The following is a 27070-nucleotide window of genomic DNA, read 5'->3' as shown; positions in this document are numbered from 1 at the left end:
CGATTCGCTGCGCAGTGAATAACAGTGAAGATATCAGCAGTGCCGGTGTTCAGTCGCCGTCCTGACTCCGTTTTTTGTGGACTTGTGGAGGCGCCGATAGCGATTTTCAACAATGCAAACATAATGAAACGTTTACATTGTTTCTCACATGATAAAGAGGGGGAGTTTCAAGTAATTTTGCGTAACATTTACTCCGGCTATCGTCACTGACATCATGGCCAAGGGCACTTTACTTCGTTGTTTAGCAGCGCGCAGCCAAAGTGTCATTCGGGGAGCCCGAGTGCACTCGGCTTAAGTGCACTTAAATAGGCAAAGTGCACTTAAATAGGCACGTTTGACAGGGGTATAATTCCTATGCTTCAAATTATAGCGACACTCAACTGGCATGGACGACAGACTGAAGTTAATTGCTCACTTTCGTGTACAACTGCTTGCCGCGTCACTGTGTCACAGCAAGTGCACAAATCAGACAATTGTGAGAAACGTATACATACAAAAAGAATTTCGCATTTATTTTTCCTACACTAAAGTATTCATTCAAAAACTTTCTTTTTTTCCTGCTATGGCAATAGGAAAGTAGATGCTCTGTTCAAACGCGTAAAAGATGCGTTCCTTTACAAATGAAAAATAAATCAGACAGACCGCTTACATATAATACAATACTAGATGCCGAGAGAGCAATTTTTGCCCCCACTCGGTTTCTAGAGTGCGTGAACGATGAAATGAATTCGTTAACCTTGAAATAAAAAGGGAGTCGCCGGGGAATAAATATCTTTCTCGCCATCAGAAGGTAAAATTAAGAAAAACCGAGAAGCATCATTAAAAAACGGTGAGTTGTCATTACAAAACTCTCGGCGGTGCGAAATAACAGCGTGTCGACAAGATCTGCACACCCGAAGGTGAGTGACCAGCTCTCAACGCTGGACACCCACCCCCCAACAATCCCCATACTGCCACCGTCACCAACACACGCACACACCAGACAGTGAGAGCCAGCTGCAGATTTTGAAGGCCAATGAAGGCGCACTAAAAACGGAAGTCTCACGACGGCCACTAGATGAACTGCCGCACCTCTCTCACAACAGCTTCTGGGTCAGAATTTCGTACACCATGCGTCTCCTGAAGTATGGCATGTGCATTTGGTCGAAGGTGATCTTGGCGTCGCGCGTGATGTACTCGGCGTACTTGAGGGCGAACATGCCGCAGTCGCTGCCGTTCATCTGCTGAGGAATGTCCTTGACGGTCTCGTACGTCCAGTCGGTCAGGTCGAGCTCCTTCTTCTTCTTGTCCTTGCTTTCCTCGCGGAGGTACTTGCCGAGCGCCTTGAGGCACTCGTCGTTGCGCCCCCCCATGGAGTCGTAGTAGCGGATGGTGCGGTCCCGGAAGTCGATGACCGCGAGGCACCAGTGGACGCCCAAGTGGACGGGGACGAGGAGGAGGTCGTGGGCGAAGATGTCCACGCGCCTCGTCCACCGCTTGAGGGCGCTGTGGCCACCGCTGAGCAGCTTGGGGTAGAAGAACGTGTTGAAGGCGTAGACCGATGGCAGGCCGGGCTGGGTGCGTCCACGCTCCATCAGCAGGTTCATGTAGAAGTTGATGACCTCGTCGTTGAGCCAGTTGAGACCGGCGAGCGTCTCCATGTCCTTGCGAGTGACGGTCAGCCGGAAGCCGTTGGCCAGCACCTCGTCGGATGGGGTCGCCCGCAGCGCCCGGTCGATGTCGGCTTCCATCTTGGGGGTCAGTTTGGGGAGAACTTCTTCCTTGATCGCTACTTCCGCCGGGATCTCTGCGATGGCAGGCTTCTCCTCCGCGGGTACAGGAAGCTCTTTTTTCCGCAGGTTTTCGTACGTTTGCTCCCGGACGCTGATTCGAGCGACGGCGGACTGGTCTAGGTTCGTGAGCTTGTCCTTCAGCTCTTGCAGCCATGTCGTCGAAAAGAAGTGGCTGGAGGGGATTTCGGGCACCTCTACGGATGACGCCGCAGACGCCGACGTACTCCTGGACGCGGGCCTGTCTGAAGTTACCGAGGCTACGACCGAGGTTGCCCTGGGAGAAGCCGACGGGCGTCCAGGCAACGGTGTTCTCGCGGGCGCTTGCGGTTTCGAAGGCACCGGGAGAGGCTTGTTCGTGGGAAGGGGGTTGGAAAAAAGCGAAGACGAGGCGGCCGGCGCAGTGCGCCACGACTTTTCCACTTTTCTCCCGAGTTCAGCAGCGACAGACGACCGTGCCGACGACTGCCATTCCGAAAGCGCGGGACCCTCGGCAGAGGCATCGGTAGTGTTGACGGAAGCATCTCGTAGCTGAGGCTTCGACTGCAGAGGCGTCGCGGCAGGGGGCTGCAGCAACAGTCGCTGGTATTCGTGCTTTTCTTTGGGGCGCACGCAGGTGTATGGCGTCGACGTGAGGTAGCGACCGCCGTTCCTCACAGGTTGCGCGGTCGTTCCGAGCTTTGAACTCGACGCACTTTGCCACCCCTGATCGTTGGGCAGGAGTTTTTCGATTTTTACCAGAGGAGTTGATCTGGTCGGCGAAAACTGGCTCCTGAGCGTGCTAGCGCGCTCTTTAGCGTCCGCCGCCGCCGGCAGCGACTCGCGGGGCGAACGGCCGGAAGGCCAGTCGTTCTGGGCTCGCACCATGGGGCGGGACGTCGTCTGCTCGAGCGGCCTTCCGGGAGCGGCAGGCTCACGGAAAGCCATGGGATCTGCGCCACTCGTGGGACTCAGGCAGCGGACAGCTTGGCTGACGAAGAAGTTACGCATCGGCTTGCGTAGCGCCCAATGCGCCCAACTCTCGTCGCCGCTGCCCGATCTTCCCGCGCTGCGCGGACGGGCGTCGTCTGCGCGAAAATGTTTGCGGCAATTCGAGGCGCTCCCGACGACGTCTTCATCATCTTCGCTCCCGTCTTCCATGCCGTCATCCCGTTTCCGTTTTTCGGAGCCGCGCCGGCGGTCTTCTGGCGCGCTCTCGCTGCGAGATGGCAAGAAGAAACGGAAAAGTTTGGCTTTCAGTCTCGCCAACATCGGTCAGTCCGTCTTGACAACGTTACTGGCACTTTGCGAGTTGAGCGAAGTGATCGTGAAGTACGTAAAATTTTGAACATTTACCGGCGCAGGCGACTAACGATACTTCGCTCGCCTAGTCGGGCTAGCAGCGAACGGGCGCCATTCGCGAAAACAAAAAATGGCGAACGGAAGTGGGGAAACCATGGCGGAAACGGTTGTCTCAACGTTGCTATCACCGTACTGTCTGATTCCTCCCTAACCTCAATCTAGCGGTTTATTTAGTCACAAAACAACTTTTATTTGCCATTATATTCAGAAAAGTAACTTTCAAATAAAATAATTTAGAAGGCACTATTTGTTTTTATTTTTTGTACACTAGTGATACCAAAAATGACCCAATCGACTTTTGAGAAACTCTAATAAAACCACTCCGCTCTGATCTGACAAAAAATTTAAAAAGAGTACAGCTAATAAAATACATTTTTAAATCAATACATTGTTTCGGAGCTGCAGTTGCATGCTACATGCAGAAAGATCATACCAGCGACGATGAGGTTGAATGTTACCAATGACTGAAAGTTCTTATTATCGTAAAGCGGTATTTGTAGTGCGTTTAAGTAACAGAATATTTCAAATAAATTATATTTCGCTTTTGTGCTCCTACCTCCCAAAAATAGCACTGCCAAAATTTGTTGTCTGCTACACTTTAACATTACATGGCACCGATTGCGGGAAAACAAAGAAGGACGAAGAAGGAAACGACAAGGACGAGCGCACTCTAACAACTGAAATTTTATTGATTGAAACGAAATACCTATATACCTACAAAACTGCGCACCATAATAGCGAATTAGTTTTCACAGCGCACACAGCACACACAGCAAACACGCTTCCACAATCTCTATGGAAGTTTGATTGTGGTGTGTAAACATGGTGTAAACAAAACAACTGTTTTTTCAAACAGGGGTGTGCAGCCATAGTCTTTACAATGCGTGGCCAAGAGCGTGAAAGGCCTTCCTTTCAAGCTCGACGAATGTTCCGTTAATCTTATATTAAGGTACCTTCCAGTTTGACATCTCAATGGTATCTGCAGGTAGACAACATTCTTGGTACAATCAACAAAAGGACGCTTGTGGTTAATAGTGCAGCCTCTTTTTACTTCATGATTAACCTCAAATTTTTGTTTTACCATACAGACACTACCGATTTCGTTTTTTTGCAGAGAACACAACTTTCACTTCAAATTTCTCGGCCACCTTTTTAAGAACTTTACACCTATTCACCTATTACACCTATTCTGGGGTCTGAATCTTGCTTATGGTGCATAAATCATCAGCTAGCGTATTTTTCACGAATGATACACGGGAGCTAGGAAAGACAGCGTAGAAAATGGCAAATGCGCCTTCTCGCGGGCAGGAGAAATGGGAAAGTGCGGTCGCTTGTGGCCTGAGAACCCACGTGGGTTGTACGCATGCGCGCTCTTCGTCAGCTGGGACCTCGCAAGCCAGGTTGGTGCTAAGTGCGATAAATTTTGCATAATGTTCCTGTTATGTCATCGTGCTTGTCTCGCTGTTGGAGCGCTCTGATTCTGGCACAGGTAATGTGCACGTCCTTAGTTTTTTTCCCTTACGTTCCGTGCCTTGCCCGTACTGTCGTTGCTGCCGTAGTATTTTACCAGTGACATTGAAAGTTGTGCGAAGTTTTTGTTTTTTCCTTTTTTGTTGTCTCGCTTGGAGTTACTTTGCAAGAATAAAATCCGGCCAGAGCGCGTGGTTCCTGCGTGATAACGCACCATTAACAGCAGCCATTTCTTAGCTCGTGTCGCGCTCATGTATCGTCGCGCAAGTTGCAGGTAGGTAAGTTTTCCTTGCGATCCTCGCCGAGTCGTACTTGTCATTGCTGCGCATGGAAAAACCTCTCGGCGCATGTGATGCAGTCCGCGGAAAAACACGGCTGGATGTAAGCCTAGCATGTTTAAAACGTGTCCGAAGGGCTGCGCAACTGGCCTTATAAGGTTCAGCCTAGAAGACCGCACGTTCGGCGACTGCCTGATACAACTCGGTTAGCGCAGGTAACGTTTCTCCAGCTTGGGGCACTACACGCTCGTGCTCGGCGCACGCTGTTCGGTTCGAGTGCGCTCGCGTGCCGATCGTTGCTTCCAAGCGCGGCGAAATCTCCCCCTGAGCCCCCTTGTGTTTCGTCTCTGGCCGAGGCCTGGTAATTACGCAGATCGGCTTTATTCGTCGCTACGGTGTTTCTCGCATTTATTCGTTCGAGGTGACAGGAGATTGTCGCCTACGGGACAGCTGTGGAGAGCGCTTTTGTTCCGCGGTACATTGTTACCGCCCTGGGCGCAGCTAAGTCTTCGTTGAATTGGCAGGGTTAAAATTTGACAGGGCTTCCTAAAATACCGTCACTGGACGCCACATTGCAGGCTGCTATTTTCGACGTGTATCCAAGTGCACTCGGCATGCCCCGGGAGGGTGCCGTGCCGTTTCACATCAGCCGGTGTTACGGAATTATTTAGCTGTGCCGCATACATCAAGATTTGTCTTGTCCGGCGGCCCACATCGCTGTTACGATCAAACGTTGGTTACGATACCCGACATGGCTACGGCTGTAATTGCGTTTATGCAGTGCTTGCTTTTTGCAAAGCGTGGTGCAATCGCGTCTTTGGGTGGATGATTTCATGGCGCTTCCGCCTCCGACGGAAGGAGAACCAAATTTTTTGCTGTTATTGCCAGAAGAAACACTAAAATCAGGTCCATTTTCGTACTTCAAAAAGCCTATCAACCGCGTTCATAAATTGAATGCAGGGAGGTTTACACGTGACACTGGCAACCGTAGTTTCGTTTGGCATTTCCATTGCATATGCATTGAAACAGCGCACTTGAATTCAAGTGACTGGCTGAGAGATAAAATGGTAATTCGGCGTCTTCTGATTCAAACAAAAGTTCTCCAAAGTGGTAGCCGTTCACTTTCTGGCAATCATTTATTTGTCCGGGAAATGCGTAGCTCTGGGATGCCTGTGATGAGAGTTTGTTAATGGACTCTGTCTTTCTTTTAGTTGCTTTTTGTTCAGTCCACCTTGAATGCATACGAGGTAGAATTTGTAAGCAGTCAAACCATGTAAAACAAGCTAGCCCCTGTGATAGGAGGGGGGGGGGGGGAGAAATTTTTGGTTAATTTGGCTAATTCGTTATCACTTGCTGCGAGTGACAGAACTTGTTGATTGACTCAAAGCTGGCTTGAAAGAATTCCGCAGCGCTAACGTTGCGAAACTTCGAGCAAAAACACAATGAATTTTGGAGCAAATCACCAGGTAGCCTAAATAAATGCAGTCGACTCGCAATAATTCGAGGTCGCTTAATTAGAATTTTCGGTTAATTGGAAGTGATGTTCTGGGCCTGGCAACATGCAATTCAATAGAAGATATCGCTCGCTAATGCAAAGCTAAAATCTAATATATTGGCTGATTGGAAGTTATTTCGAGTAAAAAAGCATCAGGGTGACCGTCATCTCTTGATGAAATTCAAAATTTCTAAGCACCAAAACACAGCCATGCTCTGCACTATGTCGGCACCACCGCAACTGAGGCAGTACAGTCTTCAAGCGGCAGGTCAGCTGAAGCTCGCGCCAACGTACGCATCTCTCTCTTTTCATGTGCTCGACCTTCATTGTTGGGCACAGCGCTTTGTGAGAAATTTTGCGTGGTCAACACCTCTTGCTTTGAATTTAGCGATAAGTCAGAGCTATCAGGGCAAACCCTGTCGTACCCTCGAACTGCCGACGAAAGTCAACATTCTGAACAAAGTCGAGAAGGGAGACGTGTTGCTGATTAAGGGCAATGCTTTTTTTGCTTTCTGTTCAATTAGAAGTTCGATTACTTCAAAATTTTTGCGGTCTTTGTGGACTTCGTCTGAACGGGAGTTGACTGTATCGCCACCTCAATTGTGCTTCTTAGAGCCTGGTGTTGCTAGAGCTCTCAGCCTGGGTGTTGCTTTGGCACATCGAGCAGAAACTTAATTATTTGCTAATAATAACGGTGGGCCTCTTCGATTTAGTCATAGGCTCACTGCAGAAAGATCGCGAGCAGTCCATTAAAATACTTGTAAAAAAAATAATGCTGGACTGCATCTCGAGGAGTTCATGGTGATTCGGAAACTGATAATCGAAGAGCCCGGTCTATCAATTGTGCCGTCCGGTTTAAGATTCCCTGACTCTTGAACCTTGGGCGATCTGCGAAGAGCTGTGACCTGACTGCCCTTTGCCCTTTGACCCGCAGGGGTGTGCGTGGCGTGTGAGTAGAGACGGCGCAGGGAGGTCCAGGGTCCTGGGTGCCCGCGGGGGCGCCTGGGGGTGAGGGGGAGGAGGAGAGCGGGCAGGAAGCGGCCGCCGGACCGGAGGCCGTGGCCGGCACCAGCGGCGTCGGGGCTTCCTCGGTGGCCGAGCAGCAGCCGCAGCAGGTGGCCCTGGCTGAGATCACGACGGCGGACCAGCTGAAGGCCATGGGCCTCTGCGACACCCTCATCATCCTGGGGGACGCGGCCCACGGGGGGGCACAGCCCGTCAGCCTGGTCAGCTCCCTCGAGGTAAGCCTACATGTAACTGGGGTTGCCACCTGCCTGCTTTTCAACTGGCCCGACTGAATGTCAGCGGACCAGTTGGCGGTCCGTACCTAAACCCGGACATCATTGGCTGGTTTTTTGGCCATCGTGGCGCAATTATTTTTTTAATAGCGAAGCTGTTTAACAAATTGTAATTTTTCGTGTCCGCAGTTAAAAATACCGTATAAACCGGAATATAGGTCGACCTGGTATATAGGTAGGCCTGCTACTTTGAAGTGGGAAACGGTGGCAAAAAAATAATTCAGCAGAGAAGCGCACAAACAATGTCTATATTGATTTTCGACTCCCATCCGTCACTGCCACTCACTATACTTGCCGAAGTCACTCGTCCGAGGATGATTGCTTCTCACTGTCAACGTCCCGCAGAGCGTCATCTTCAGTGCCGTTAAGCGCGTTGCTGATGGAGCACTTCCTAAACGCTCATGCAATCATGTCGTCGGGCAGCGACTGCCAAGAGGAGGACACCCAGCGTGGCACGGTCGTGAGGGATAGTCTTAGCAGCCGGCCCGTATGTGTCTTTTCGTTGTCGCTGGCTATCCAATCATTGTACAGTTCACGGATCCAGTCCTTAAACGGCTTGTTCAGGACAACGTCCAATGGCTGAAGGGTGGAGGTCATTCCTCCCGGAATCACTACGAGCTTGGAGAAACGTTTTTGCCTCCCGCAGACGAATCGCATATCGCTGAAAGTTGATCAGCTTCTCTTCATACGCGTCTGCCAGTTTCTGGCAGATAGACATTTGCCGATGGAGAGCAAATCCCTTCCGCTTCATGAAAGGGCGGCCCCACGACCTCGAACCCTTGAACTCCTCCCTGGAAAGATCGTCTTGGTGAGCGAGTTCCACCGCTTTGTAGCGGATGGCCTTCACCGTAACGAGCAGCGATCGTGAGGGAACTTCCTGAACAAAGTCCGCCACTTTGTTCTCCAACTCTGGGTGCACCGCTTGACGTCCACGGAACGATTTGTTCGGGGGATTGCACGCACACAGCTTAGCTTTCTGGCGTCGCCAGTACCGCACACTTTTTTCCGAAATGCCAAACTGGAGTTGTGCTGCCCTATTCCCATTCTGCTCGGCGAACTCAATCGCCTTCAGCTTAAATGCAGCGGTGAACTGGCGTCGACTTCCGCCACTTATCTCGGAGCATACACGTACAGAAGCGCACGCTTGCACCCACACAGACGAGTGAAAGATGAAAAACTAGAGAAAAGCGAAAAGCAAATAAAGGTCTGATAGAGCAAGAGAGCAGTTCGACACAAAGAACGGTGGCGACGGACTACGCTTGCTACGCAAACGCTTGCACCTTGTTGCCAGACAACAGTTCACATTGTGCCAATGACCGCTATATAAGACGAGGGGAGGATTGTTTTTGAAAAAAACTTGACCGATATACTGGCAGGTTTATACGGAAATTGTCGAGTGCGCACATGTGAGTGCGAGCCTCGCGGCGACCACCGGGCAGTTTGAAAAGCCAAGAAAAATCCGAGAGCGTGTGTGTGCCTCACGACAACCGTCAGTGTCCCCATGCATACATTTGACAAGCCAAGCATGCCTACTTAAGGAGATTGGCCAAAATTGTCCAAATACAAAATACCCCAGCGTTTGCCGTAATGGTGGCAACACTTGCTCTGAGAGAAAAGCACGTCTTAGTGTATGCCCCTTCAAGGTGATGTCCAATAATTATCACTTCCAAAAAAAAAAACAAAGGAAGCTCACACTTATAGCAACAGTGATGGAGTACAGGTCGTTGCATCAGCAAAGAAGAAGGAAATCGGCTGCAATCGTGTACTTAAAACCTTCATGATGGTAGTGAAAGTTGCGTACAGCTTCGCTACCTTCAAGTCTTGAGCGTTAGTGTGAGCTTCCATCTTGTGCTTATTATATGTGTCAATGCAGCAATTAAGACGGTAAATGTGTCAACAGGTTGTGCAAGGACACGCGAGCGAAGAAAATATGTAGGCGAGCGCGCTCTGAGATGGAGGGAGACCAAGGGGACGAGCATCGCATTACGAGCATTACGCCACTATGGTTCAGATGCAAAGAGCTTTTAAAGGAGCCATGAAGACAAAATACAAGTTTGTTTCATTCGAAAGATTTCGTGTTTTATAGCGCCCCCAGCGCTTGCACGGCAGCAAATGATGCCGTATTCACTGAGAAATTAATTTAGGTTAAAATTTTGATTCTCCCGCCAAATCGTGTGTTTTGGTGACGTCTACAATGAAGTCATAACGGCGCGTATACAAACTTCCACTGCGCCATTTGGCTCTGCCGCCTTGCTGCCGTCAAACCTCCCCGGTGGTGCTAGCATACTCAGCACTATGCCGTTGCTTTGTTTTTGAACGTATTTACACCCGGTTTGTTTTTGTTGCCGTAGAAAGTAATCGCTTCGTGAAACATGGGTATGCTTGACAAACAGGCTCGCGTAAGGCAACGTCGCTTACGCCAATCGGCCAGCGTTGTATAAGACAACTCCAAAGCGTCGGACTGCTGTGCACCTAAAACAAGCATAGTGCGTCCAGTACCAACCGCAGTGCGCATCGGTACTTCTATGTTTACGTGTATTTTCGTAACTTTTGCTGTTTACCGCACCACTCTTACTGCTGTAAAATGGATATGCATTGCATTTAGGCGCAAATAGCTCGTTCGGCAAGCTTATAAGCTCTGCCTAAATTGCGCTTGCTTTTGCCGGCTTCTGCCAATCGCACAGCTGAGCTCATATGACATCATAGGTTCTGTTGCGGGAAATGAGCTAGTGGGTCGCATAGCCATTCCCTTTTTCCCTAATTATAGAGCTTATTTGAGCGAAGTGTATGTTAAAAGTAGTGTCAGTATGATTCTAACGAGGCAACCTTTCGAATGAACCAAACTTGTGTTTTGTCTTCATGGCTCCTTTAACGGACCAAGTACTTGCAGCTACCTTTCAGTGCAGCCCATTCAGAGCAATAACCAAAACTTCTGTCACTTTCAGTCCAAAGATTATGTTGATCTCTCTATAGGAAAACACTACAACAAATGGCATTGCATGTCAGAAAGACATGGCATTTTTTTTTTTTTTTCAACGCAAATTGAACATTCTGTATACCAGATCCCGCCCCCCCTCCGAAGGGCCGGTTTTTTTAGGGGGGAGGGGGGGCAACCCTACATGCAACAAGCATGCCTTGAGTGCATGAGCAAACGTTATCTGTGATTACAGACCCTATGGTCTTCATTTCGATGTGGAACATGACGCCCTGGATATTTCCTTGACCTGTGAAATGCTGCACAAATGCCACAAACTGTGTACACATGGCAATCTTCGTCGAGAACAACTGCAAATGTAGCAAAGTCTCCCTGCTGCTCTTGATGGCTTCGGCCTCCACGCCAGCTGCCATTTCATGGACTTGTCGGCCAGTGGTGTTGCTGGAGTGTGGAATCTCCCGCAGTCTTTTGGAATGCTGATCGCCTATCACCGTATTTTAACGCATACAACCCGTCCCTGCATATAACCCACACCCCCACTGTTGTTCCGTGAACAGAAAAATAAATATTTCCACGTGTTGCCCACACATTTCATGCAGGAAATTCTGGACCAAGGCTAATGAAGGAACATGGCATATTTTTTGGCGCAAGAAAAACTTGCCTATATTTTGCATTTCGATATACATTTTCTGCGCAATCACTCACTGCCCCTGCTCTTGCTAGAGCTATCACTTGGGCCGCGGTAGTCGCTGTCATACACCATATTATCTTCAGTTCCGTCCATGCTGTTTGTAACGCAGCGTCTCTTTTAAAGCTCTTGCGAACCATCTTGTGTGGAATTGCCTTCCATGCCATGATGATCCGCTTGCAAAACAGTGCATCCTCAGGCCTACAGGCGTCGCCTGACGGTGTCAATCAAGTCTTGGATACCTTGAGAGGCTTAAGTGCAAAGATGCTTGACATGTGCTTTGAATGGTCTGTTCAGTGAAGCATCAAGAAGCTGAAGGGTCTATTCATTCAAACATCAAGAGATGACCCCACCTGCCATTCTTGTATGAATGCAAAATACAACACAGCAATAAGGTAGAAGTTAGAAACAGTTAAAATTAAATTAAGCATGTGAAATTGACTTGTGTGTGTCGTCTTTTTGAACAAAATTTAAATACATGTCAGCATCATAGAATGGAGCAGTGTTTTCATAGTGTTTTTGAGTATTGGAGCTTACTCTTTACTCTCAAGCAGCACTCTTTTTTTTTTTTTTTCTTCAGAAAACTCCAGCTGAGTTGCGCAATATTTTTCTCAGGTGGATATATGGTTGAGCTGTGTGTAAAAAATGAGTACTATCTGTGGGATAAGAGTGGGTTAGTCGCTATTGCTTAAGGGGGCCTCACGGCACAACGTGCATTGCGGTGAAGCTGCACCGAGAGAAATACCTCGCATATAATCCGCACCTTTACTTTACTCTTTAAATTTTCGCATTTTTGGTGCGGGTTATACGTGCAACTTTCACGGCTATGCCATGAATTCAAGGCGTGATAAAGCCCTCACAAATTTATGTGCAGCTTTTGCTTCTTCAGGATGCAGTAGCTGAGAAGGTTGCTTTTGTCGGTGCAGGACTCTGAAACACTGACAGTCAGGTCTACTCAAACTAGTAGCGTTAGGTTGGATGGGAACAAAAGATGAACATACCGGGTGCGCGAGGTATTTGAGAACGCTATTACTTATCGCCATACACACCAACAGCCTCATCATATGTGTCTAGGCATATGGCCTCTTGTTCGTCTACCCCTTATCATTCATACTGCGCAGTTTGTTCAAAGGTGGAAGAGCACGAGTTGAAGCAGGAAATAAAACGCCATGTAGTCCTCGTCGCCCTGGCCACGCACCCCAGCGACTTGGGAATTTCCACCTTTCTGAAAGTAGCGAAGTCTTTCGTTTACAAGGTGTGGACAGGAACTGATGTGTTTTGGCGGTCACATGGCATCTGTGGCGAAACGGAAAAAGCACAATTAGCGGTCAGACATCACCATAACCCCTTAATTTTCCGGCACATGGTGTTATCCGTTGTCTGCAATGAAAGTGATGTCATGCCGCCACACTTCTTTTGCAGGACTCCGGGTTAACGCTGCCGGTTATGTTGATGTGCTTGCCCCCGTTGTAAAGCCATGGATAGAGAGTGCTTCTAAAGGAAGACCATTGGCCTTTCAGCAAGATTCGGCTCCTGTCCGCACCACCTGCGTCCCCCAATAGTGGCATGGCTGAAACTTCTGCGACCCCGTCACCCCAAACTTGTGGCCTCCTAGTTCTCCAGATTTAAATCCGCTTGACTACTATGTCTGGGGCGTCGTTGAGGAAGGGGCCAACAAAGGCCCGCATAATACAAAAGACTCATTGAAGGCCGCCATTTCTCACTCAATGGCCAACATCTTTAAGTAGCACACCTGATCCGTGCATGCAGCCGTTTGCGAAACCAAATTGAATTGCTTATTGCGTCTGATGGCGGATTAATTGAGTAGTTATGGAAATAAACCATAGGAGAAGTACTTCGCGAAGTTTGGTGAAAATATGTCTGATTCTGCTGGAGATATTCTGTTGTGCCTGACGGAAGCGTTATGTTCTCAAATACCTTGCGCACCTGGTAGGAGCTGAACTAAACATGGCTCTGCAGCACTTTATTGGTGCAAGTGTAACAATGCCTTTCTCCTTAATGCAAATCACAGTAACTATGGAGTTTTCGAGGCACAAACTTTTCCAGACCATGCATGCATTTTGTTGCCTGCTGATACGAATCCAGCTGCTCTGCTTGCAGACGTCGTTCTTCCTTTGCAAAGTAGCTACTAGGCCTCTCTGCGAATGCAAAGCGCTTTGTGGTGAGGTCACACGAAAGCTTTGCCGGATTTATGGAACTGTTGGCCTAAACTTCACAAGGAATGAGACACTGCAGATTCTTCGCACGTTCAGTTGAGGCCCGTTCACACTTCGACGAAAGCGAGTGAAAGCGACGGAAATTCTGTCGCGCGACGAAAATTGTCCCGACCACTTAGCAAAAACTATCGTCGCGGGACAAAGCGATGGAATTCCCGTCGCTTTCACTCGCTTTCGTCGCAAGTGTGAACGGCCGCCTTTAAGTCACACTGGAGATAAATGCTGCCGGAGATAAACGCCGCTTTTCCGCCTTGCGTGTGCTCCTGTCCACCACAAGTGAAACCTAACCAGCACTCCTGCCATTCCACAATGAACAGTGGCATGGACCGCATCATCCGACTAACCGACACAAAAGGGCAGATGCATCCTGGATGAAGAATCCAGTGGTGGTGGAAGTATGGGCAGCCCACATATTTGCATGTCGCACCCATACCACGTCTTTCATCTCTCTCTCTCTCTCTCTCTCTCTCTCTCTCTCTCTCTCTCTCTCTCTCTCTCTCTCTCTCTCTCTCTACCGTATTTTCAGGTCTATAAGTCGCACCTTTGTATAAGTTGCACCCCCCCCCCCCCCCCTCAAAATGACAGTATATAAGTCGCACCGGTGTATAAGATGCACCCTTGTACAAGATGCACTTGTTAATTAGGTAAACTCATAGAGGAACAGCTCGTTAGAAAGTGCGGCAAAAGTACATGGTTGCGGCAGCCGCCACCTCTGAGCACATCCCCCAGTAAGCAGTGCTAGACACGTGCATCTACCGTCCAAAGTCTGGAAATAACTTCTCAAAAATTGTTTATTGGTACACACAGATGGCATGTACTTAGAGACGGCGTTTAGACAAAACCATGGCAGCCTTCTTCCTCCGAACTGCTAACAAATAATTCAGCAACTTCAGATGGGAGTTTCACTGGCACATCGCTATCGTCCTCCGACTCACTCATGTCTTCTTCACCAACATGTCACCACTCGCAGACAGGATCAGTCTGGCCTTTACGAACCCAGCTACAACTGTCTTCATCCAGTCCAACTGTATTCATCTCTGTTGCAAGTGTCTTCGCCTTGCGACTGAGCTGGACTGTGGACAGCCCCCTGCCTTCGGCTCCTTGCTCGAGCAGCAACATGCGCAGACGATCCTCGAGTTCCGGCCAGCATGCTTTCTGGCCACGGTTGGCCTCCTTTGTCGATTTCTTAGTCTGGAGCACACTGGTGGCTTTGCGCCAGTCCCGTATAATTTTCTCACTAACCTTAGACTACTTTCCTGCAGCCCGGTTTCTATGGTATTGTGCAAATGCAACTGCACGTAGTTTGAACTTCGCATCGTAACTTTTTTTGCCTTGTAGGCGGCGTTAGGTTAGTGAGAACTAGGACACGACGGATGCTACGCATGTGAAGCACGCTGCAACGATCAGCGCAGTAAAGGTGTCATGGTGGATGGAATTGACGCGAATGGAAGCAGTCTGAAAATTGAAACTTGTTTTCAGCAAGTTGTCATTTTAAAAATCAGCACATTTACCTCCAGAGTAAACTGTCTGTAATAATTTATAAGCTGCATTTCGTTTTTGCTATTTAATTTGATGTTACTTTGAATTCTGCACTGTAGTTACTGTGCGTCGCAGAAGGTGGCGCGCGGTTGTCGCAGGCCATTGTTTTTGACTAGAAAAAGCTGCAAATTGTTTGGTTTAACGTCCCGAAGCGACATATGGGCGCTGAGATTTGCCCTAGCGGTGGGCTTCGGATTCATTTAGACGATAGAGTTGTGTCTCTTAACATGCGCTTACATCACGCAGCACACGGGCACCTTTTCAAGCGCGGCCGACGCGCGGCCGCCATGAACCGGATTTATTCGATACATAAGTCGCACCAGTGGGTGAGACGCACCAACGAAAAATTCCAAAAAAAACTGCGACTAATACACCAAAAGATAGGGTACTCTGCATTCGACCATCCTTTCCTTGACCAGCCTCAGTAGTTTTGTTTGTTTGTTTGTTTCCTGTGCCAAAAGTATGGATCGGCAGGAGCATTTGCAAAACCCAAAGAAAAGTTCAGCGGGTCCTCTGAGTTCTGAAGACCGCACTCTAGATCTCATGATCGAAGTTGTAGTTCAGTGGACGAGAAATTTACGAAACTGTACCCCGCAACCAGCTGCCCCTAAACTTTCTCCTAGCACGGAAGCCATAGAGAAATGTTTTTAAAGTAAAAGCTTTCTTAGTGGGGCCAATGGCGTCCGTAAACCATGTATCGGTATACATTTAAATAGTTTGGAGGTGCGTTTACTTAGTGCGTGAAAAATCTTCACATGGGTTTCTTGTTCTTTTGCGATTTGGGTCCTTGAAGGTTTGACTATCGGTTGAATGCACTTTCAGTGGAGGTTGGACAGGCACACTTTTTAGGGGAGGTTTTGATGCAGTTTTTATGTCAAGAAGCTTTCACACTTCTCTCAACTTTCTTTAGCAAAGGATGGTAAAGTTTTTGTTGCAACCTGCGATCGGTATAGTGAACAACAGCTTGACGAGAGGCCGTTGTTGCCTGTTCCTCGCAGCCGGTGCAGTGTTTGACGGCGGGCACAGCGGAAGCAGTGGCCCGGGTGGCCGCCAGCGGCGGCAACCTGGTGCTGTGCCTGCCGGAGGACACGCTGGCACTGGAGGTGGCCGCCTCGGGCCAAGAGGGGGCGCACACCTGGGCCTGGCTGCAGCACGACCCCTCTGGCAGCACTGGAGTCACGGGGGTCAACGAGGCTGGGGTCAGGGCAGTCACTGGTGCTCCCGTGGTGGTCTCCGCCACGCCTGCCCTGGCCACCGCGCCCGGGGAGATGCTCCTAGTGATGGACTCGTCGGCCGAGGACTCGGTGGGCCTGGCGGCCAAGAGCTGGTTCAACGACTCCGTGATAGCCACGCAGGCGCTCCTAACCCTCGAGGCCCACAAATGACGTGCGTCGGTCGCCTACCTCTGGTTTTCTTCTTGTCACGGGTGTTTTGCGGGCGAGCCGGGAGACTGGCCGACCCAGTTGATTGTGATACGGATCGGAGGGTAGCTTTGTTGCTGCTGCTTCTGGGGCAAACGGCACTTCTCTCGCGTGTACATACGGTGAAACCGCACTAGAATGAATTTTATGGGGTGAGTGTAGTTTGCCGAACTGCATAGAAAGCAAGGTTATGAGTAACGTTGGCGCGGCCTTTGTCAAAACATTAAAGTTGAGAGAGCTTTGACGGCGAAGCGTAGTTAACTGGTCTGGAACAAGATGGGAGAGAAGGAGGCGGGCTGGTGCATGTCCCATATTGCTCGTCCTTCTGTGTTGTTCTATTGTGCGTTGGAGTATCAACCCAGGGCATGTTTCGACATTGTAACAACCGGGCTCCAACAGCTTGGCAGTATGTGGCACTGTGTAATGAACTCTTGAACTTAGATTTAAGTGAAATGTTTGTTGAATTGGCGGGGAAAAACAACTCTGCAGTGTGCCTATACTGGTCATTTTGGTCTGGTAACTGGGCTCGCTATCGCAATGTCAAAGTGAAGTTGGTTGAGTTTCACTGTACGTACACAGCAGCTTGGAATATTCTCAAGTATGAGCTTGCCGACTTGATGCACGCTCTCTACATGTCTGTCACAAGCAGTGAGTTTGATTGACTGAAGTGAAAACGGAGTTCGTGGGTTCAGCTTGTAACTTGGCCGGAAGATGTCCGGGCACCACCCGCAAGAGTTCTTGGCTGGTGCTTGTGTTTTTTTTTTTTTTTTTCTCCTCGAAGCCAGATGTGAATGTCCAGTGTTATCCGAAAAACGTGATTGAGTGATCCCTGGCTGAATTGGAGCAGCGCTGCGCAAAGTGGAGGTACAAGCTATGATAACAGAGGTTGAACGTTTAGCATTGTACTGACAAGTTGTTCACAAGAGAAGTTAGCAGTGGTAGCGTTCACTTTGTGACCTCATCTTTTGCAAAGCAGAGAATGATCTTTGGTCGGTGTGACAACAAAAAAGAACAGGATGCAGGGCGCTGTCTGTTGCAACTGATAGCTTTGTTTTTTTTGTGGCATCCTAACGTGATGTGGTTAGCAGAAATCATCAGCGTCACCTTTCTGAGTTGGGTTTGCGAAGGTCTTGCTTTGGGTTTCCAAATTGTGGAGTTGTAATTAATGGCTTTGTAGCATGCTTCAGCGGCGATCCAATAGACGCTTGTTGCTAGGGTATTGGTAGTCGCTTCCACAGAAAGAACGGGTCAGGGAATTTTGTAGAATGATGCTCAAAAGGTGATATTAGGCATATCTGACTTTTTTTTTTCTAACACCTTGACAAGGTTTATGAAAATCTCGGGGGAGCTCAACAAATTGGGTGCTGTCAATTCTGTGACCATTGCCGTATGAATCGGAATGAGTTCAGCTTGTCAGCAGTTATCGAGTGGCGACACGAAAAGTGTTGGTGCGGAATTCTCAAGAACCTGTCTTGGAATTCCTGCTATGGTCTGAGCATGACACACCTTATGTCACCTGAGAATGGTTAGGAGGCGAGTTAAGATCATCCAGCACACTGAAATGGTTTGTGTACCGGTGTATCCATTTCGGTATGCCAATCCACCTGTTACTGGTACAGACAGACCTTGCCACGAGGCAGGCCTGATTTGGTACTTCATTTGCTGTGTGGTCTGAAGCGCCCGAAGTGTGTATTTCGGAACAAGTTCGCCATTTGTGGCCACTGCGAAGTCTTACTTGTTAAAGTGCCAAGGAAGTGTTGGCATGGCAAATTTTTTCTCTTTACTCGCAGTGTTAGTTCAGTGAACTTTCCAACACTGTAGAAGCAGTCAAGATAAGTCATTCTTGTCGTGTCGAACAAAGTGGCAGCGATCACCGTGCACTCTGCCAGGCATTTGTGCCGGCTTTTTCCAAACATGCGCAATTTCAGCAGGGTTTGAACTAAGAGAATTTGGCTTGGAATCGGTGGCTTTTTCAGGAGTCCAAACACTTATCAGTCAATCGTGTGCTTGCTTTTCTACTAAAAACGAAACAATAAGGGCTTATAAGGCATCCTTTTTTTATATACTATATATATACAGTAGAATCTCGATGATACGATTCTGGGTGATACGAATTTCGGGATGATACGAATTTCTGAAAAGTCCCGGCAAAATTGCATTGTTTGCAATGGGAAAAATTTCGGCTGTTACGAACGGACCTGCGCGGCCCGGCGGATGATACGAACGAGCCGGCGAGGCGCCCGACTGCCGAACAAGCAAGTGACGGCTCTCTCACTCTTCTTTCTCCAGAAACGGCCGGGCTGTTGTTTTCTGCTCGCGAAAACGCGCCCCGCACGCCCCATGCGCGCCGCGAAACCTCTCGCACGCTGCGCGCGCCGCGGCCGGCGGCGGCTTCGGCCGCGAAGTGGCACGGCCGCTTGAGCGACTGCTTCTAGCCGCTCAAGGCAGACACGAAGTTTCTTGTGCAGTAAAGGAGCTGATAACGTTGGCGAAAACGGTACTATAAAACACCATCGGCGCCGCTAATGAAAGCGCCCATAAAATATCTGCCTGAGTGCTAAGCCTAAACATCTCGGGCGGAGCCAGCGGGCTGTCTCGAGCGTTTCGCAAGTCGTCAGCGTCTTTTTCTGACCGAGGTAGGAGATACCGCGGGCGCGAAATCGTCAATGCGGCCTTGAAAATACAGCGCGCGCAAAGCCAAGGCGTGCGAATCGCGTTCAAAAACGCACCATGCGGTTCAAGCTTGACTGCTGCGGCGCGTAGCGAGCGAGCTTGGACACCGGGAGTGAGGAGACAAGCGCGAAGCTAGGCGAAGCGTTACGCGCTCCAGAAAGGACTGCTTTGTGACGTGGGGGTTTAAAAAAAGCAGAAAAAATCATGTATTTGTTCACGCGAAAGAAAGAAATGAAATAAACGAAAACTTTTTTCAGCGCTCAATTTTTTTGGTCTATGTTGGTTCATACGAATTTCGGATGATACGAATATTTTTCGCGGTCCCGCGAGATTCGTATCATCGAGATTCTACTGTATATATACACAAGGGTACATCTGTGGCCCTCGGGTTGTTGCACGTGAGCTTTCATTGGCTGATCAAAGTAAAGAGTGTTGAAAAAACACTGCTCGTCAGCTCATAACGACATTTTTTTTTTGTTGTTGTTGTTATTTCCGCGTTTGTGGACGCAGCCTGGCTGGCCGTGTTAACTTTCTAGTTTATTTCTCTAGCTTCAAGCCATATTTGCATGTGTTTTTGTTTTGCAGCATTGTGTTCTGCTGAGGATATACACTGTCTGCTTGGTTGAAGTTTATGTTATAGATATATAAAGAAGCTGCTCATTGGCTGTATGCCCTTTGGCGGACATACATGAAGCAGCTTTGCTGCTTTTGAGCTGGCTCTTTTGAATCGTGTCGCTTGATGTCGGAGGGTGTGGTGAGGGGCGATTGCGCTGTTTAGAGAGTACTGCTTAGTTTCTTGCCAGTTTGGGAAGCGGCGCATGTGAGACACCGAGTCATCGAATGGAATGTTTTCTTTTCTTGTTACTATATGTTTATGCTGCGCACCGGTGTAGAAACGTTATTGACGGCTTGCAGATTCTATGATGCATGCTGTGAGAGTGGTACAGATTTATAGCACACGCGCGTGCTTGTTGAAAGTCAAAGTGCGAGACATAGACAGCAAGGACGGTATGACACCAGAGCTTTTTACGCCTTGCAGACCTTGTTAACAGAGCTGGTATGGTAGCCGGAACAAGTGCGTGGAGCATAGCTTGCCTTTTTGTTGTTGCAGCAGATTTCCTGTATATAAGAGGCACAGTGAACTTGCTTGTGCGTGTACATAGAATATTTTCCTCATAGACTGAATAAAGGATCCACTGCGCACTGATGTTCGTGGTGCTTTTTTTAGAGTGAAAGCTCTGCATGCTGTACCTTTCAAGGTCACCGTGCCACAAATGGCCTTGGCTTGGCTAGAAAATGTCAAGCAAAGGCCAAATTTTTCAGGGCACTGAATGCATGGTCTTAGCTTTTGCTTGTTATAACAAAGTTTCGAAGAGTCGGTACTAAGCCATTACAGTATTTCAATAGACCTGAGCATAATGCATGCTGAAAAAAAAAAACAACCCCGTTTTTATTGGTCTTGTTTTCGTGGGTGCGCAGATTGGGCAGTGCTGTAAGCTTGAGAAGCTGGTTAGTGTTGCCTAAAACTTTGGCACACGTGCCAACTATACGCTACATTTTTGGAGTCTGAGAAATGGCTAGGTTAAGGGTACTTTGGTTGTGTGATTGAACGGGGCAGTCTGCTGCAAAGCAGGCTTTGAGATACTTCAAATGCTTCGGTAAAACTCGCGCTCACATTGACGAAATGCCTAAGTAGGCTGGTGCAAGCTAATCAATAGTTACTGTTATGATGTAATTGTTTACCCAAACGAATCTGCTTTCACTCATTTTAAACGCACGATAAATTTTAACGGCGGAGCTGTTTAACAAATTGTATGACTTTTGTGTCCACAGTTAACAATACCAAGATAATGCAGAGTGCACGTGAGCACGCGGTGACCGCCAAATGCCGAGCACTGTGTGCATGCCTCGCGGCGGCCGCCCAGCGTCCCTGGTGCACGTTCGTCAAGCCAAGCATACCCATAGCATGATTGGCTAAGAGTACGGCGACTGCCAAATGGCGAGTGCTCGTGTGTGCGTGCCTCACGGCGACCGCCCAGTGTCCTCTTTGCACGTTTGTCAAGCCAAACATACCCACTTAGGGAGATTGGCCAAGGTTGCGGAGACTGCCAAATGCCAAGTGACCGTGCCTTGCAGCGACTGCCCAGCGTCCCCGGCGCACATTTGTCAAGCCAAGCATACCCACTTATTGAGATTGGCCAAGATTGCGACGACCGCCAACAAAAACTGCCAGAATGTAGGCACATGAGAGGTGCTTGCATTGCAGGAAGTACTAGTACTGCCGGGGCTGTTTTTGTAGCATGTCAGTTATGGTGAATCAGAACTTTCACAACACTGGTTTTACTGACTTACTGACCCGATGATATTGTGAAGAGCTGAAGTGTATTGCAAAAGGCAACTGTGTTTATTAAAGGGATACAAGATGAGAAAGTTTGAGCTACTGATAGGGAACTTCTGCAAAAAAGCAGCTACTTCAAAAGAAGTTCGATTGTCGCAAAACCATATCGACATTTTTACACTTAGGCTTCAGTGCTCATCGAGCTCACACAGCTAGTGCTCACTCTTCTCAGTGCCTTTTCTTCCTGGAACTGCGGGCCAACATCTTTGTGTCACTGCTTGCTAAACCTTCTATTCCGGCTTCTCCAAAGGCGTTTGCTCTTTTCGAGGTCTTCCAAGTGTAAAACTACAAGTGTTGCACACAGCACATTTGCGCATGATATAGGTACATGCGCATGTGTATGTACACCCAAGAGCAGAAGCTTACGGACCATGAAAGCAGCAATTTTGAGTTATTTCTGTGCCGCACGGCAGCCCAAAGTACTGTTTGCGGTAGTTTTCATTAGTTCAGTACTTGTACGACATCTCGCGTGCATTCGACAGTTTGTCGGGCTGCTATAGGAAAAGAAATAACTTAAAGGCTGCTATAGGAAGAGAAATAACTTAAAATTGCCATTTCCCTGGTCCGTAAACTTTGGATCGTGGCTGTACTTAGCGTTAGCCCTCTTGATCCATCAAATAAATGGTGCACAGTGAATTGGCACACGGTCAGGCATTTATGAATCTTGACGAGACCTTTTAAGATGAATCTTTAGGTACTCCCTCATCTGAAGCTTAGCCTTTTTCAGGTTACTCTGTAGTTTTTTACCCAGCTTTAACTTTTTGAATGCCCTGTAATTGTCTTTAACTGTTTAACAAGTGGCCTAAACTCACATTTCAATCCCTTGGTACGATACCGCACTTTGGACTTTCATTTCCTACTTCGTTCGCTGACCATTTACATGCCTGCGAGTTCGCCTAGAATATTTCACAGAGTTATGGAACCTTGCAGAACCTTCAATTGTGTGCACGGGTTCACTCAGAGATGCATGCTACACATTTAGTAACAATAAAAAATGGCAGATCCCGTGCAGTTGAAATCCGCTTGCGTGTGGCATTTTTACGAGTGATATTTCTGCTGGGCATAGTTGCCGATTTTGCAGAACGGTGAGCAGTGGTGGGGGTGTCGAGACATACGAGACACAACAAGAAGTGTTCAGCGCCTCAATCTTTCTTGTGCTTCACCACCTTCAAGTGCAGAGAATGTGATACACGCATGAACGTCGGCAGTTTCGCAGCACCTTTTTTCGAAATGTGTTGGCAGCCTAGCTGATGCCAGATCATTTGATTTTGCTCGATAAGCTCCACAGGAAAGGTGTCCGAAAAACTGTGATTGAAATTTTCTTCACCCGCTATCCCAGACAAACAGGGACATTTAAGGGGGCACGCTGGTTAAACCAAAAAAATTTATTTTTACAGTTACGATGACAAAAATTGGGGGGCGTATGTTGTTTTTCATTCTGATTGTAGATATGAAATTTGTTTTGGTGTAAACTGACTACATTCAAATTTATTTGGATTGTTATATTTGATTTTTTTGACACCCTTTGTAAACAAACTGCTGGAGGGATGCAGCTGAACAAGGTACCAGTGAACTGTGCACAGATCAAGAAGTGCAATACGACTAACATCATCATTCTATGTGGTATGTAGCAAAAGTTATGGCTGTGTGACGTTTGGGCCTGGAAGGCTAAGCCACTTTTTCTGGTTCCCACCTTTCATGCCCAAACTTCAAACGGCTGGGATAGCCGGCAAACTGTCCAGCTACCCTAGCTCCAGCCATCACACCTTCATGTGGCTTTCTGCATCTACAGGCTACAACCTCCGCAACACTTTCGTGTACCGTACAATCAATTGACGAGTGACACTTTCGGATAAGCAGTGCGCAACAGAACAGCCTAAATGAGCCACTCTGAAGGCTGGTTTGATTGCGACGTGTTGCAAGAGTTTTTTTTTTTTTTTTAAGATGCTTTGTGTTCAGGAACATACCAAGGAAAGCTCATTCATTGTTGTTTTTGAGGTCTGGTCTGGTGCGCTGCTACTTAGTAGTAGTAGTAGTAGAACTTTTATTGTGAGAAGGGGGGAAGGGCATAGGGGTGAAAAGTTGAGAGTTCATGGGTGGGGCCCCACGTCCAGGGCTCGAGATGCAACAGCTCCCATCTTGGCTCTCTGGATCAGACTTTGTTAATCTTCGATGGATGAGCTGATAAGGCCTGCCTCCCATGTCTCGATAGGATTAATCTGGGTACTAGTGTTTTCCTGGGGCCAGAAGCGTGGGCACGCCCAGTTTGCGTGAAATAGCATGCCCATCTCTCCGCATTTTGTGCACGTTTCTTGGAAGGAATTGGGGAACATTTTTGCCAGTCGTGACTTGTGTGTGTATGTGCTTGTTTGCATTTGCCTCAGGATTTGAGCTTATATAGCATTTGATTCCTTTTGTGGAGTAGGAAAAGTACTTCTCTTCTGCCTAATAAGCGAGAGTCTTTTTCCATATTTTTCGGGGAGGGGGATGTGATAAGCGTGATCGTCAGGTGTGCGGTGTGTGAGTTCACGCACTGCCTTGTCCGCTGCTTCATTACCCTCCAGTCCTTCGTGTCCGGTACACCATGTGATATTATATTTTTTCTTCAGTTAAGGTGGAAAAAGGCTTTCGAGGCGTTTTGGTATTCTTCCTGCGGCAATATGATTAAAAAAATAGAGCGCGACTTGGACAACGACAGTAAAGAAGGACGACGGGACAAGCGCTCCTTCTTTACTGTCGTTGTCCAAGTCGCGCTCTATTTTTTGAATCATAATGCACCAACTTGCCCAACAGATTTGCATAATGAAGTTCCTGCGGCAAGATTCAATACTGCTCTCTTGGAGTCTATTATTATGTTCAGACTTCTGCTTGTTTTTTCTCCGAGTCGAATTGCCATGAGGATGGCGCCAGTCTCCACTTCGTCTGTGTTTGACTATCTAATTGTCGTACAATCTTGCAGAGTCCCCTTGAAATCTGTGACCACTAGTGTGGCGTTGGTTTTCTCACATGTTCCAGCATCTGTATATACTGTTTTCATGATCCTTGAATTTTTTTCTGAGGTGTTTGACTCTCGCTTGCCTTCTGTCTTTGTGCACAGTGGAGTCCGTTTTTCGGTAGAGGAAGGGTTTTGATGTGACTGCGCTGTTCAGGTTTCAAGTCCGTCATGGCGTCCAGTCGTGTTCTTACTGGGGGGCTACCTACCTTCCAAAGGATGGATCTCCCGGTTTTAGTGGTGTCAGGTCCTTCCTTCTGGGTGATTAGTAATGCCTCCTTAATCTCTTCGAAGGTGCTGTACACTCCTAATTGAAAGAACTTTTCCGTGGGCGTGTACAATGGTAGGCCCATTGCTGCTTTATATGCCGTCCTGATGATAATGTTTATTCATTCTTCTTGTTTGTTTAGGTTGTGATTAAGCTGCATGTCAGCCTACTCGTGATGAGGGCTTGCATGATTCTTATTGTTTCCCTTCCCTCAATCCGGCCCTGCCTTAGTGATTGTCTTCACTATTCGGGCTAGCTAGGTTGAAGATTTATTGATTTTGTCAATAGTGAGATCGGCTCTTTCGTTTTTTTTTTTATGGTCATTCCTAGGATGCGAATGCGGTCTCTTTTCGGGATTACGGATTGGCCTATCTTCACAGCTATCTTCTCTTCCTTGTCGCTGCTTCGGTGTGCGTGGATTCTTACTATCTCTGATTTTTCCGGGGCACACTAGAGTCCGTTCTGGCCTGCCAGCTTTACTACCCACTTCATGGCTTTCTGAAGATGCCTTTCTTTTTCTGTAGTTGACCCTTGCGTCGCCCATATCGTTATATCCTCTGCATAGATGACATGTCCAATGCAGGCACGTGGCGTGCCTGCATTTGACATCTGAAAGGGTTCCGATCTGATGTCGCCGATTTGAATACAGTTGCTGTTATGTGGATAGGAACGCTGTGGCGAAATTGAAGCTTAAGGTTCTTTCGCCGCAGTTCATTTCGCTGAGAGTTTCTAAAATGGCTTTGTGGGAGACGTTATCAAATGCTCCCTTCAACTCCAGGGCCTAAGATAAAGTATTCCCCCTGAGCAACCTTCATTGAGTGGCGCAGGCAGTGCCTCCTGGCAGCTACGGCGGCATAATTCTGCTCGTTTGGGGCCGGCGAGGTCAGGCGCCAAACGCTAAATGCCTAGGCGTTTAGCGTTTGGTGAGTTTTAATAATTTTTGTGTTCGGGTTGTATTGCTGGGATTTTTATAATTTCGTTCATTAATCGTGTGATTGTTGTGAATAAGGTAAACTTTTCTATATAGGAAGTTCATTTTTATTCTATTTTATGTCTTCTTAATTTCATTCGACAAATGGTCTACACTTATTATGCACTATTGCGGCTAAATGCGTTAACTTGGATCTACCATTGAGCGTTATTGTGCAAATGCCAGGCATTACGCAGACAGTGCTCTGGGGTATTGGCATAAATGCCGATGCATTTAAATTTATATTACATATTTTTCGCTTACCCCAGCCACACTTGCATTTTAAACTATTCATTTGAATCACCATGTTCCAGGGCTATAAAGATTGTATTCACTGAAAAGTTTAGCTGTCAATTTATTCTCTTGGCAACAATGGAAGCAGCCACGGACATGGCGCGGCTTGTGCCAGTGCGCCCGCACGCCGCATAAAAAAAACAAAACACACCGGCGTGCGTCGTCTGCTCCATTTCAACCAGATTCTCAATGGTGGTGTCAACAGAGATGTCATTAATCGCACTCACATAGGTCTCGAGGCGTTACTTTGCGCTCTGTGGGGTAGAGTTTGGAACGTCCAACACACATCATGTGCTTAGAACAGTCAAGTAGCGCCATCCCGCGGAGCCCGACGTAACCAGGGACGGCTCACTCACATGGTTGCCTGCATGCGTGCCTCGCCAGTGAATACAACCTATAGACTGCCCTGTTTCGGTCTGAATTTCCTCTTTGTTGCCGAAGACGTGGTTGCTGGCGTCTATTTTTTTCCGCGTGTTAAGTAGCCTTTCTTTTTTAGTATTTCTCTGGGCTTCCTATTTATTGGAAACCGAATCAGTTCACGCACGGCCCGCTTCGCGCAGTCACGCTGGCCCTGCGTACGGGATACGCGAACCGGCGTTGCACGGAACGAGCAAAAAATTCGGCGCAGATTGACAGGAGGCGCCACTGGTTCAAATTCAGTGGCGCCACAGTACCAGCGGTATTCAATGGCGTGGAATGTATGCAGGCAACCAAGTGTGCGCCGCCTGATCTGTGGCCAAGCGTCTGTTGCTAGGCGACGTTGCGCGCACGGCCCGCAGATCAGGCACCCCTCTTCTCCTCCATGCAACCGTGTGAGTGCGCCAGTGGCCTCCGCGATTTGCTGCCGGCGGCGCGCCGCCGATAGCCGATCGCGAAGGCCACGGCGCGCCCACGGCCGGACTGGAGGAGCGGCGAGCGCGCACACTTTGCGCGCCGCCGCTCCTCTAGCCCGGCCGTGGGTGCGCCGTCACTCGTTACGTCGGGCTCCGCGGGATGGCGGCACT

The 27070-nt window shown here is 48.3% G+C and overlaps 2 protein-coding genes across 4 annotated transcripts; one reads left to right on the top strand and one right to left on the bottom strand.

Moving 5' to 3' along the window:
* Positions 1-491: 491 nt before the first annotated feature.
* LOC144146099 (uncharacterized) lies at positions 492-3192 on the bottom strand. Its single transcript, XM_077678043.1, has one exon. It carries the CDS (start codon positions 3018-3020, stop codon positions 1077-1079), a length of 1944 nt encoding a protein of 647 aa, XP_077534169.1. The 5' UTR covers positions 3021-3192; the 3' UTR covers positions 492-1076.
* Positions 3193-4378: 1186 nt separating this feature from the next.
* Positions 4379-20351, top strand: LOC144146098 (uncharacterized). Of its 3 annotated transcripts, none has more exons than XM_077678041.1 (3): positions 4379-4510; positions 7288-7594; positions 16049-20351. In XM_077678041.1, the coding sequence occupies exons 2-3, from the start codon at positions 7511-7513 to the stop codon at positions 16433-16435; spliced, it is 471 nt and encodes a 156-aa protein (XP_077534167.1). In that variant the 5' UTR covers positions 4379-4510; positions 7288-7510; the 3' UTR covers positions 16436-20351. The 3 variants fall into 3 exon arrangements, with proteins under 3 accessions (XP_077534167.1, XP_077534166.1, XP_077534168.1); XM_077678040.1 differs by having other exon boundaries at positions 4447-4599; XM_077678042.1 differs by lacking the exon at positions 4379-4510 and adding an exon at positions 4696-4854.
* The last annotated feature ends 6719 nt before the right edge of the window (positions 20352-27070 follow it).

This window comes from Haemaphysalis longicornis, unplaced genomic scaffold (genome assembly GCF_048455015.1).
Source record: "Haemaphysalis longicornis isolate Haplotype H1 unplaced genomic scaffold, Haemaphysalis longicornis Haplotype H1 scaffold_7, whole genome shotgun sequence".
NCBI lineage: Eukaryota > Metazoa > Arthropoda > Arachnida > Ixodida > Ixodidae > Haemaphysalis > Haemaphysalis longicornis.
This window is presented reverse-complemented; position numbering and strand designations above follow the sequence as displayed.